The sequence below is a fragment of the Pholis gunnellus genome (assembly GCF_910591455.1).
Source record: "Pholis gunnellus genome assembly, chromosome: 15".
NCBI classification, from domain to species: Eukaryota; Metazoa; Chordata; class Actinopteri; order Perciformes; family Pholidae; genus Pholis; species Pholis gunnellus.
This window is the reverse complement of record NC_136542.1, coordinates 6,003,349-6,016,142: the sequence shown is the minus strand read 5'-3', so window position 1 is coordinate 6,016,142 and position 12,794 is coordinate 6,003,349. Positions and strand designations below refer to the sequence as shown.

At 44.7% G+C, this 12,794-nt stretch overlaps 1 protein-coding gene across 3 annotated transcripts in view; it reads left to right on the top strand.

The window, feature by feature from the left end:
• The window catches only part of mta1 (metastasis associated 1), a 36,166-nt gene that overhangs the window by 10,843 nt on the left and 12,529 nt on the right, over positions 1-12,794 (top strand). For all 3 annotated transcript variants that reach the window (XM_079175014.1, XM_079175013.1, XM_079175012.1), the window contains exons 3-4: positions 900-993; positions 11,839-11,965. In XM_079175014.1, coding sequence (XP_079031140.1) covers positions 900-993; positions 11,839-11,965 — 221 coding nt within the window. The remainder of the gene's footprint in view (positions 1-899; positions 994-11,838; positions 11,966-12,794) is intronic.

Below are 12,794 nucleotides of genomic sequence, written 5' to 3'. Positions count from 1 at the left end.
AATATATATCTATTCACCTTCGTCAGTTCTTTATTTATTATCCTCCATTATGTTCTGCTTCATTCTGGCCTGTAGCACAAAGAGAACATTTCTTTATTTCACTTCTGTAAAAATGTCAATCCGACACTCGACAAAAGAGCAAAATCTAAACACAAAAAATAATTAAAAACGTCCGTCATTTATTTAGAAATTAAGTTTGCGGTCAGAAAAAAAAGAAAAATCCTGACTGAGGATATTATGTTTTGCTCGTTCCTGCACCATTTGTCAAACATAGAAATGTGGAAATTGGATTTTTAATTATTCGCTGATTTGGAGAAGTAGAAAGTCTGCAGTGCTACAGAAATCCGACCATGTTGGCTGCGTTTCTCCTTCATCCATCCTCCACGAGTCACGAGAGAGATCCTAATCCAATATGCTCGACCTATAACAAGATCCAAATATGATAACACTTTACAGAACCACAGTTAATCAATATCGCCTTTCTACTCTATTATTCAGTCTGTTATGCGCATGGAGTAAAAAAAAAAAACGAAGCTACAAATCATCTTCTTAATGAGCCTTTATTGCTTTTATTCTAATAAAAAAAAAAGCAATTATTTTACCCCGTTTTCATTTGATTAAAAATAGTCAAACAGCTCCTAATCAAACACGTCATACCGACATGTGAATGTAGCATTTTTAGGAATAAATGAATGTTCGTGCTGCACAGACACCGTCCTGATAACTGCAACACTCTCTGTGATTTTTGGAGAATTGCTGTTGTCTCACACTGTGTTTGCAGCCATAGTTAAGAACTAGCCTCATCTATGGGGTTTTTCATCTGTGTGTGTGTGTGTGTGTGTGTGTGTGTGGGTGCACCACTTGTTGCCGTGGTAACGTCGATTGTCTCTGGTTCGCAGACAGCCAATGGGAACGTGGAGGCCAAAGTGGTGTGTTTTTACCGGCGCAGGGACATCTCCGGCACACTCATCGCCCTGGCAGACAAACACGCAAGTGAGTGACCGACCGTAACCCAGCCAGCCCCGAAAAACACGCAGGACTGGGGGGGGGGGGGTTAAAAAAAAAAACGTCTCTTTTCAGGCGGCCCTCCTTCAGTTATTTTCCACACTGCAAAGTTATGGTGCCTGCAGCAACCGAAAAACGCAACTCTTATTTGGGATTTGGTGGGACTGTACGGCCTGTTTGCACATCGGGGGGGGGGGGGGGGGGGACAACAATTGATTTTTTTGTGCACAGTTACCGAGCTGAAAGAATCAGTCCAGACTGCAGCAGCCCCTCCTCTGACAGGCCTGATTGCAGACGGCGTTCGATCTGTTGGGAGTATCAATATGACGACGTGTGTGTGTGTGTGTGTGTGTGTGTGTGTGTGTGTGTGTGTGTGTGTGTGTGTGTGTGTGTGTGTGTGTGTGTGTGTGTGTGTGTGTGTGTGTGTGTGTGCTCTTAAGCGTGGGTGTGTAGCGCGTGCTTGAATGTGGTGCCGTTCTCCAGAGCTCTGAGCAGATACTGCAGTATCTGGAGCAGCAGGCACACTTGGACCGGGCTCCTCTTCCTCAAGCAGCCTTTTAATGTTACGAGCACCAGGATGTTTTTCAGAGCGAGACGTGATTGATTTAAGAAATAAACAAGAGAGAGGGGGGGTGTAATACACAGAAGTCCAGAAGGACGGAGATGGTTAGAGGTAAACGAGAGCGTGGTAGAAGTCAGAGGTGAGAAAAGTGAACCTCCTAAAGGCCAGAGCCATTCTTAAATGTCCAGGCCGCCTCCCCGGTGGTCCGTAGGAAATGATGCCTTCAAGGCACTGCTCACCTCAGTGTGTGTATATGTGTGTGTGTGTGTATATATATATATATATATATATATATATATATATATATATATATATATCATTTACTGTGTCTACTTTCTCTAATCCTACCATCTGTAGTGGTGTAACAGACCGTAATTGATCCGTGGTCCGTACGGATCCTCCTGTGAACCACAGACTAATTGCACAATAATAATAAAAAACATTTAGTGTGAAATAAAGAATCACTGCCCGTCGTTATCGGCCGATATTCAGTGAAAATATGCGACCGAGAGAACGTCACCGATGCCTGATAATGCTGCACAGCGGACAACAAATGTGTGTTGAACTCATCAGGAGGAGCATGGGAGCTAACTGCTAACGTTAGCATTGTGTGTCTCACCCCCCCCCCCCCTTTAAATAATCTCTGCCACGCCGCCATTGTGGAGCCTTGAGTGGCGTAACCACTCACGTGACTACGTCCGCCATCTTGCTCTCTCTGTCTCTCCCCTCCCCCCCCATACACACACACACACATACACACACACACACACACACTCCCCTCCATGTGCTTGTTTGTTGCTTGTAGGCTGGTTTTCATGGTCAGTGCTCAGATTCAACCCTTCACTGTTCACTCTATAAATGTGGAATAGTACTTAAACTATTAGACCGTCAATCATTTCGTTAATATCAATAATTACTTTTATACTTGCTAATAACCAAAGCCGCTCCTGCCAGATTCTAACATTTCACAATCATGGTGGTTTGCGCTGACTTCAGAGCAGTTGAAATGATTTTCTTGTGGAGAGCAGGGCCGTCCTTCAATCTGAGGATCGACGGTTTGATCCCCGGCTCCGCTAGTCGCATGTCGATGTGTCCTTGAGCAAGACACTTGTGTCTACTTTGTGATAGCGTCTGCTAAATGACTGTAATAATATAATGTAATTTTTCTGGACAGCTTTATAAGTGATTGACAGAAATTGGTATCTGCTGTTAAAAAAGAAAAACGATCAGGGAATCTCCAAAAGTTACATTTGCTCCTTATCTGTTTCTGCTGATCCGCACCGTGACTCAGAACCGTTGATATGATCCGTTTGATATGATCTGTCCTCTGGAAGAAGACCTGACCGAGACCAGCATCTCTGCTTATACGTCTTGATGGGAAAATCCCACCACCGACCTCCCCACATCCTGTATCTGTTAAGTTACTCATCCTCTGGAGCCACATTTAGACAAAAACAATATTAGATGATCTTGAAATGCCAAAAAAATGAAGAGGAGAGCAAAGATAACAATTCTTGAGTGATGTGTTTAAAAGTGTGCGGCGGACTTCTTCTTATAGAGTATTTTCAGACTACTCCGCACATTGTACACCTGCTCTAAACTAACTTCTCACCAGCACATGATTTAAACGCACCCTTTTTACAGCATGGACCTGCACCATCGCGAGGGAGCGTTTCTGCTCTACGTGCACACATGCGGTCCCACGAGCATCTGCTCAACGCTCAAGTTGATCTTGAGACGTTTGATTCGCGGCTGGAATAGACGGTGGCTGACATCTCCTTTTTTTTTTTTTTAAATTGTCTTTTTGCAGACTTGCCAACACCAAAATCGTGCGTAAATGCCAGGTTGTGCTTGACATTAAGCATTTCATATTAAGTGTCGTCTGACCACGTTTTTATAATGGCAAAAGTGTTATTAGGTGGCGGAGCGAGATGGGTGTCCTCGTGGTGAAGGACGAGACGCGATGAGTCGTGCAAATGAGGATAACGGGGACACTGTCTGGTCTGTGTGGTGCAGCGCTCGGTTGTTCACACAAAAAGAGACCCTGCATCGCTTTACTGATGCCTTATCTTTAACAGGCCACATGATTCACTCTGAATATCCTGCACAATGCAATATAAACATGTACAGACGACTGGTTGTGGTCAGAGTCTGACCTCAAGTACCCCCCCCCAATCTGACTTAAAACTTCCATTAAACACGCCAACAAACTTCAAAGCAAACGAAAATGGATCAGGCTAATGTTAAAAAAAGTTTAATTTAAGCAGCGTTTGATTTTACTCACTACAGCATTCATGCCAGTAGTGCTGTCACACTTCAGTGGAGACGTTGCCACCCTGTAGTCCTGACTAGCTTAACCACCCACTAGACTTTGACTGGGTGTGGCAGGCTGAATGTTGGCTCCTGGGGGGGGGGGGGGGGGTGTGCGTGAGAGAGGAAGAGCGACCCAGTGTCCTGTGTGAGTGTGTGTGTGAGTGAGAGGCCTGGGGATGGGTGGGTCGATGGCAGGAGGGGGATTGTTTGTTCTGTCGGACCACACAGCATAAGTTTGTGTGTGTGTGTATGTGTGTGTGTGTGTGTGTGTGTCTGTCCCTTTAAGAAAGTCTGTAATCAAGTTTCTTTTTTTTTTTTTTTCTGGCTCAAAACAAGGAGGGTTAAAAGAGGAGAAGTCAGGGCTTCAACATGGCGTCACATTAAAATCCGGTCTGCACTTGTCGAAAAAAGGCTCAATATCTGTAGGACGTGAGGATGTTTGATTCGTGTCACTGAGCGTCTTCAGGGAGGGTGTTGTAGTAGCCTTCTTTATGAACGGAGAAATAAACAATATTTACCTGTTTTTAAACCGCCACGGGGGATGAGGGCGCCGCCTGCTGAAGGGAGACAAGACTAGTTTTAAGACCTGGACCGGACCGTCTGTGGTCAGTTTACTAAATTGTGGCCAAATTGTTCCAGGGACAGTCGGTGGGAGGGTCTCAAATGTGAATCTCTGGATATCAAATGTTCATCTGCACGTAATATTTAAGTGTACTACATTCATGATCAGTATACTGAATATCTAAAACTTTTTGAGTCTACTGGCAAAATATTATTTACACATTAGTAGATATCCTCCTGTTTTTGAAGCATTGTGTAAGACAGCCGGTCCTTTTTATTTGGATCGTTTTACTTCCTAATTTAAATCCCCCCTATTTGATCATGGCAGTCATGTTCCCAGATGTTTTGTAATTAACTAATATTGTTATCTACAGATGTCTGTTTGAACTTTTGTGTTCAATTAAGGGGGAGACTTGACTTTCTATATTTTCTTTCATTTGAGCGGCGTAAACGTTGGCGTTGTAGTCACAGTACAGGACGACTTGAGGCTCACGTGTTCATGAACGCCAGCTGGCGATAAAAAAACTATATTAAAACATCAAACGGAACAGGAGACTAATAACGACCTCATCGGCTTGCTATGTTCCATATGATTGGTCGCAGAGTGTTTTTATTTTCTTTAGAAGTCTGTTTTTGCTGGCGGGGCAAAAGCGCAATGACTGACGGTGTAATTTCATCAATCAGTGAAAAAACGGACTTCTTTATTCGTCCTCCTTTGGCAGTGTTGGCGTCTCCTTTTCCGGCTCACTTTGCTAATTACAGTCCAGCGCCACCACATCGGCACGGTGCCGCAATTTCAGTTACAAATGACAGCAATCCAAAGAGTGCAACACTTTTTTTTTTTAGAAAATGGCGTTGAAGACTCTCGTCAGTTTTAGAGGCGGGACGAAATGTGACGGAGGCGTTGGCCTCTTAATTCTCTATGCAAGAAAAACCCTGGTAATTATTTTCAGCGTGTGTGTGTGTGTGTGTGTGTGTGTGTGTGTGTGCGCGTGTGCGCGTTCATACATGTGCTGCTTTATCACTTTTTATGCAGGAAGAAAACTGTGTGTGTGTGTGTGCGTCTTTTGAGTCTTCAGTAAACATGAAAATGTAACTTACAATCAATATGGCTGAACCCATACCTCTGGTGTCGTTGCACCTTTTGGTTAATCCCATGCAGGTAAAAGAAACCCAGCGTCAAATTATAATAATATTGATCAGACGCGGCGGGAGTGGAGTAACGTTTGTGTGAGCAGCTCCTATAGAGCAGCTCCTATAGAGCCCTCTTGGTGTTTTTTTGGGGCTGAGCTCTGCCAGCTGCAGTTCGGTAAGGGGCTTTCAGACATTTGCAACATGTAAAAAATGCATGGCAGGAATGGCTGTGCACCGCATGGGTGTGGGCTGTATCCTGTAGCTGCAGACCGTGTGTGTGTGCATACATGCTTGTGTGTGTGTGTGTGTGTTAATGTCTTTCTTAAACGCATGATGGACTTGAGGTTTTAGCTCTGGGCCCTGTCGCAGGGATCGCTGAAGGGGTACATTTAATTCAGTTTCCTTATGGATCAGTGGAGAACGGCAGTCGTGTGTGTGTGTGTTCATGTGTGTCTGCTGTGAGTCATTGATCAGATATTTAGCTTGCAGAGATTCTGAGCACTGGGGCACACGGGGCCTCCGACTCCGGCCTTAGCCCCTCCCCCCTGTGAGCGAAGCAGCCTCCTGAGTGGTCGGCCCTCTGTGGCGGACTTGGCTTTTTACCTCCCCGGCCCCTCCCTTCAGACCGTTTGAATTTGCCGTGACTCAAAGCTTTTTTTTTTTTTTTTTTTTTCTATTTTTGAAATGTGGCTCCAAGCTCCCATAAACAATAGACGACGACGTTGCCAGCGAGCTGACGCACAAAAGTAGAGCCAGTGGAGTCGAGCTGGCCGCGGGATGAGTGTAGTATATCACAGCTACAGGTTTATTTCTGCTCGGACTCCAAAGTGGGTCACACACCGATGTCACAAGTCACATCCCTTCTTATCTGGATGCTTTTATTGCTGTTTCATAAGTGAAATTCGCAGTCTCCCTGTCTCTACTCCGGCAGCAGCTTCACAGGCGCTCTATATTTATCACGAGGCGATGAAATGTCATTATGGAAGTACGTCCTACAAAAGAGAGGATGAGTTTCTCATTTGCAACCCCCGGCCGCGGAGCCTTATGAACCGTCCTGATCAGCTGTAACGATCACAAAGTGAAGGAAACACCCTCGCCTCCCGTCGACGCAGTCGTGCCGTGTTATCGTACAAACAGATTTCATGTCGTTGTTGCAGCTTATTGGTCTTTTTTTGTTGTTAGATTTTTGTAAAAATGTAATTACGTGTTCTGTTTGTCAGGGAAGAAAGGGGTGAATTATGCTAAATTACACCTCAATGTGCTGCAGCCTTTTATATAGATTTTGGTTACAAGGATACTGATAGAAATGAGGTTCGCTTAGGAAACAGGAGACCAGGTTTACGTTCAGCTCAACAATCTGATTACTGTTACACTTTGTTTACATACATACACTGCCTACCACTTCACCCCAATGACAGACTTTCTCTTTCTTGTTTACGTGACATCTAAGAATATTTGACCGTGGTTACTTTAAGGGGGAATCCCAGCTCATGAGACGAGCTCCTCGGCCTGTGGAAACAGCTGTTTAATGTCTCCCGGTTCTCTGGAGGAAGCGTTGTTTTGTCTGGGGAAATGATCCCTTTGAGATGTCAACAAAACGCTATCTGGTCTTGGAAACTTCGGAAAGCCGGCCTTACAAATGTGCAGTTCGAATGCTTTTGCGACATGAGGTGTACAGGATCCAACATAAAGTGAGGATACCTCGCCCTCTGCTGCATCAAGCCTGACCATTTTTCTGCAAATCTGCAATACGAAATATCATGCATGTAAACACACCAATTGACATACAGTATGTACGTCTAATAATCAGAAGTTTAATGTTCAGGAGAGGTCGCTGAAGCATGATGCATTAATTTAAATAGTCGTCCTCTTCTCACATTAACCTCATAATCTAAAGCTGTGCACAAAAGCACATGTTCTCTCTGTAAAAGCCGTTTTCATGGCTGCCTCTCTCTTGTTGTCGTCGTTTCCTTTATAGAGCTGTACCTCCAGAGAGGACACGGTGTCAGCTGGAGTCCCGTTGTAACCCAAATACAACGCACCACGAAAAAGCGATCAGCACTTGTTGTCCCGTTTTTAGTTTTCTACTGACTGTGCTGCTCTGGTTCTTACTCCTGTGTGGAATGTGCTGTGAATGGAGAAACTACTAAACGTCGACAAACCGATATCTCGACACTGATTATGTGGCCGTGTTATAGATGTTATTTTTTGTCGGGGCTTGTTAATGGACAGGACAGTTTATGGAAGATCAGAGAATGCACATTACTGTGCACACGCATACCGTGATGCACCTTTCAGGACCACGTTGAGACGATATTTGACTCGATGGATCTCTCCGCGTTACTGGGATCTGTTGTGTTCCTTGTGACGGCTGATGTTGGAGCAGAAGCGTGTAGCCGTCTGCTTCTGTCTGCAGACCTTTCATTACCACACGGACACGCAGAGGGTGCAGGCAGTTCGTTAAGGTAATAACGGTCTGCTCGCGCTCTCCTCGCCCTCAGGCCTGCTCTCTCCCCTCCCCTCCCCTCGCGGTCCCTCGGCCCCGTAAGGCGACCCATTCATCAATAATTGATAATTGGCCGGGACAGGTGAGATGGAGAGGCAATTTGTGGAGAGTATGGTGTGGGTGCACTGCCAGGAGATTGGCTCGGAGGAGGAGAGGAAGAGGAGGACTGAGGTTGGGGAGTTGAGTTGCTAGTCAAGGACGCTCAGCCATGGGCCAGTTGGAAGGGCCATCCAGCTGATGTCCCGCCGCATAATAACCTGGAGAGGATACGCTGTGTGTGTGGAAATTCATGGATCTGTGCATGCAGACGTAGAGCCTCATTTTGGTTTAAGAAGAACTCGACAACAAAAACCTTTTTATAAGGATAACAAAGGAAGAAATGTCATAAAGAGCTGCAGAGAAGGACGAACAGATTTGAGGTTTTCTACAAACACAGTAGACAGAAGTAACAATATCAACATGTTCTCCAAAAGAACAGTTTTTTTGTTGTAGCCAAAAAATAAAGACATCCCAGCAGCCGGTTCACCCCCCTCCTGGCTCCAATTAAGTATTTTATTTAAGTGAAAATAATATCTTATGTCTGAGTTTGTCTTATTTTACGCATGAATGCTTCCTTCATGTATATTCTCTGGGCTTGCTCTGACTGTCGCACACGTGACTGGGTTTCCCGCAGTGTTTTATGGTGGAGGCACCCTGCGGTGCCTGAACAACCTACACCTTATTACCTCTTTATAAAATCTGATATTAGGCTTATCAAGCAGCAAATGCCTCGTATTTAGGGGGTGGTCGAGGTGCCGACTATGAAGCCAAACGTTCCCAGTTTGCTTATCTGTGAATTTAAAGTGTTTGCTCTACAGTTGTACGTTTGCCTGGTCGCCATCTTTTTTTCTGCTTTTTCTGCTTTTGTGTCGCTATAAAACAAACGAGCCTCTGTGCTGTTATGCCGTTATTCTTCTAACGCAGTTCCTGCATAACTTAAGAGTTGTTTTCTTCCAACGTTTCTTTTAACTGATCTGCTGTCGAAAAAAAAAAGTGAACAAAAATCTACACATCTCGTTTTTTATTCAGCAGCGAAGGTACTTGGTCATTACATCCACATTACCGATGATTATTCATCAAAAGTCTCATTGTAAAATATTTTGTGAAAGCACCCAATGGTCAGATTGATATTGAGGTATTTGGTCCAAAAATATCGTGATATTCAATTGTCTCCATATTACCCGGACACGTGTACACGCACACAATGTAAGAATAGCCGCACAACACATGTTTGAGCCGTGTCGCACACGCATAGAGGCCTCGCTAACACACACAGTTCATGTTTGCCTCCCCGCTCACCTTCCCACAACTTCTGTCTTTTTCCCCTTTTTTAATCTTGTGTTTTGTTTTCCTTTTTGTTAATAATCTCACTCCATATTTTGTTGCTTTTACATGGCAGAAGATGGAGCGAGGCCCATGCTGACTGTGTGTGTGTGTGTGTGTGTGTGTGTGTGTGTGTGTGAGCTCTGCCTGGGCACTGATAGTGCGTCTGCTGGGCAGAGTGAGTGAGTGAGTGAGGGAGTGAAGGAGTACTTATTGATTTTGGCCACACATCTCCTCTCCTGAAAATCCCTTGATTGCTTTTGTTCTGCTCCCCGTCTCCCTCTTTCTGTCTCGCTTCCTTTAATGAAACTCCAAATGAATTGGAGCACGTACAGACTGCTCTTCCTTCTCTCCGTTGCACTCACTCTCTCGCTGGTCTCTCTCTCTCCCCCCCCTGCTGATTTCTCTATTGCGCCTCTTCCTCCTCGTTGCCTTTACGTCTCTCTGTCTTCATCACTTTTGTCACATTTTCCTCCCTCTGTGCTCTTCTGTTTGTCTTTGTTTTATCTGTCTCCCCGTCCGCCTCACCTTCTCTTTTCTCCCCTCCCCTCCCACCTTCTCTTTTCTCCCCTCCCCTCATCCACAAATGAGGAAGCGAGTGTGCGTTGGAGGTGTTGCCTACCAGACGACTCGGGACACGTGACCTACTCGAACGGGCCGATAGCCCTTCAGCGGTCGCTCTGTCCGTCCGCTCTTCCGGCGATTATCGAGGACTGTTTCTCTCCATCGATTCTGTGAATCCAAGGTTACACCCGGGATATAAAAAGAAAAACCACAGAGGATCCGCGTCGTAGCACTCGTCGAGACACAATGCCGTACATGCTGAGACGGGACTTGTGAGAAATTAGCTAAATCAACAAGCAACACAAAAGTCTGTTTACTAGTCAAGTGGAGTCCTACTCAGCCTGTGAAAACAGTTTAATGTTTTCTGGAGGAGCTTCTTCAAGTGTGAGACAATAACCGTGATGGTGCCTCATGATAGCAGGAGGTCTGCGTTACTGACGGGATGTATGCAGATTAGAAGACGTACTCGTTTAGGTCGGGATGTTTTTTTTTTTTAATGTTCTCTTTAGTTCCTCAGCTTTATGGAATACCGAATCAGCCCTTTAACATAAACACACTCTCCAGAAATAGTGTCCCTGTTTCCACAGAACGGGTAGAAATTCGTTCGAATAAAAACGTCTGACTGTGAGGTCTGTGGATTGTCCCGAATAGCCGTGTCTCTGGAAAGAAACAAGTGCTTTTAGAATCACTGGAAATCCTTTCAGCTCTATTATCTCGGGGTGACAGCAGAAATGTTTTGACGCAGATACTGTATGTCCCAACCTGGGGCTATAAAACTGAACCCCTCTGCATGAGTGTGATCATTGGTTTGTTTTTGGGGAGAGGTGTAATTTGGCTGAACCAATGGTTTCATCCTTAAGTCTTAACCATGAAATAGACTTCTGAAGAAAATAGCTTACGGCCTAAATCTAGAACTGGTTATCATTAAGAGGTTTTTCGTGTTTCTTGAAATTTCCACACACTAATCTGAGTTTCTCTTTGCTCTGTTGACATGGCCGAACCGGATGCGCATGCTTTCACTGCATGTTTGTGCCCCACTGGGTCGCTCACGGCCGCCGCTCTGCACCGCTTTCATGCAACGGTTATAGCCGATATAATTGCGGGAGCTCAGCACGCACCCTCGGGTAAACACTGTTAGCTCTGTCAGCACTTTTGCTGTCTTTTGCACCGCTGAAGGTGCTAGCGCTGTTAGCAGCACTGTTAGCTTCGAGTCGCTGGCTCAGCCGTCACCATGTTGAGAGGCGAGAGAAGTGCTTCAAATCTCGTATTTAGCACCTTTTTAAATTATAGCTCCTTAATCTTCAAGAAACAAATACTGATCGTTTGTCAATGGAAGCTTTAAAATGTGGTTGCTGTGTCTTTTTTGCTGGTCTAAATGCAAGAGGGGACGCTAGATTGGTTTTTTTTAAACATTCAATTCAGGTTGTTTTTAGTAGTTATTAACGCTTGAAAAACAGACGATTACCCAAGTAACCGTATAATGAAAACACAGCTGGGGGGCATTAAAATGGTGGAGGATCCCGAGCAGTGTGGAACACGTTATTTGTAATGAGGTAGAACCGCACGATCGGATGAGAAAGCCGTGGCCAGATGTGGTTTTTCATACTGAAGGTCTCGTGTCGACATAATCGGTGAGATTTTATGTAAAAATATCTGAATGTATACGCGAGCGTCCTCGTCCCTGAGGACTCAATGTTCCGGCTCATCAAGTGTGCATCCTTTATACCTGCTTGTTGTTACCCCCCCCCCCCCTTCTCCCTGCAGACGTCATTGTTCCTCCTCATCCAATAGGTATATGTTTGACTTTTCACCCTTTTTTTTTGCCACCCAGGGGAGCTGGAGGAGGAGATGGAGAATCCAGAGATGGCCGACCTCCCCGAGAAACAGAAACACCAGCTCAGACACAGAGAGCTCTTCTTGTCCCGCCAACTGGAGTCTTTGCCCGCCACACACATCAGGTACGCCGCTGTAACAACACCCCGGTGTTACGCCGCCAGAGTATCCGTTTCAATTTGGGTTTCGGTTTGTCTCCTCTCCCCCACGGGGCACGGTTTTGATAGCGCATACCAACCCCAGGCTGTGAATGAAGCTGTTCCTTCGGGGCTACTATTGAGTCCAAAAATCACAGTTTTTCCAAATCCAAACGTCCCAGGGAATTAATAGTCAAGAGTTCTTTTCACTTGTTTTAAAATAAACGCTAATTTTGACTGTAAAATTCAATGTTCTATGGTGATCTAGCAGCTACATTCATCTCTAATCAGACACAGCGAGTCTGACCTGCCCTTCAAAAGTCTGACCTGCCCATTTTATATATTGTTTTTGTCTTTCTTTCCGTGATTCATCAAAGTATCCTCTCAGACAGTTCGACCAAGATAGCGCTTATGCAACGCGTTCTCCCCGTCGGCTTTAAGTCTAGACTTCTGAGAACTACACTTGAAAGCGCACGCAAACATTTTTTGGAACTTTACTTTCATGGAAAATCCAATTCAACTGAATGTTGAAAATAAAACTTGGACTATTAAATATGTTTTTTTTTAGACTGAATGAAACGGTTTGACTACTTGACCGTCTACTTAATAACTACTTCAGAGTTATTTCAGTTTTAATACAGGTTTGTTGTTCTTATCTTCAGTTCCGATGACGATGTGATTTATTTATTGATTCCTTATCATTAGCATTATCTGCCACACATGAGGTTGCATGACGGCTGAAAGATGTTTGGGAGCCAGTCAGCTTTCAGTCGTAACAAACCCCAGACATAAAATACTAAATAAATAATTATTATAA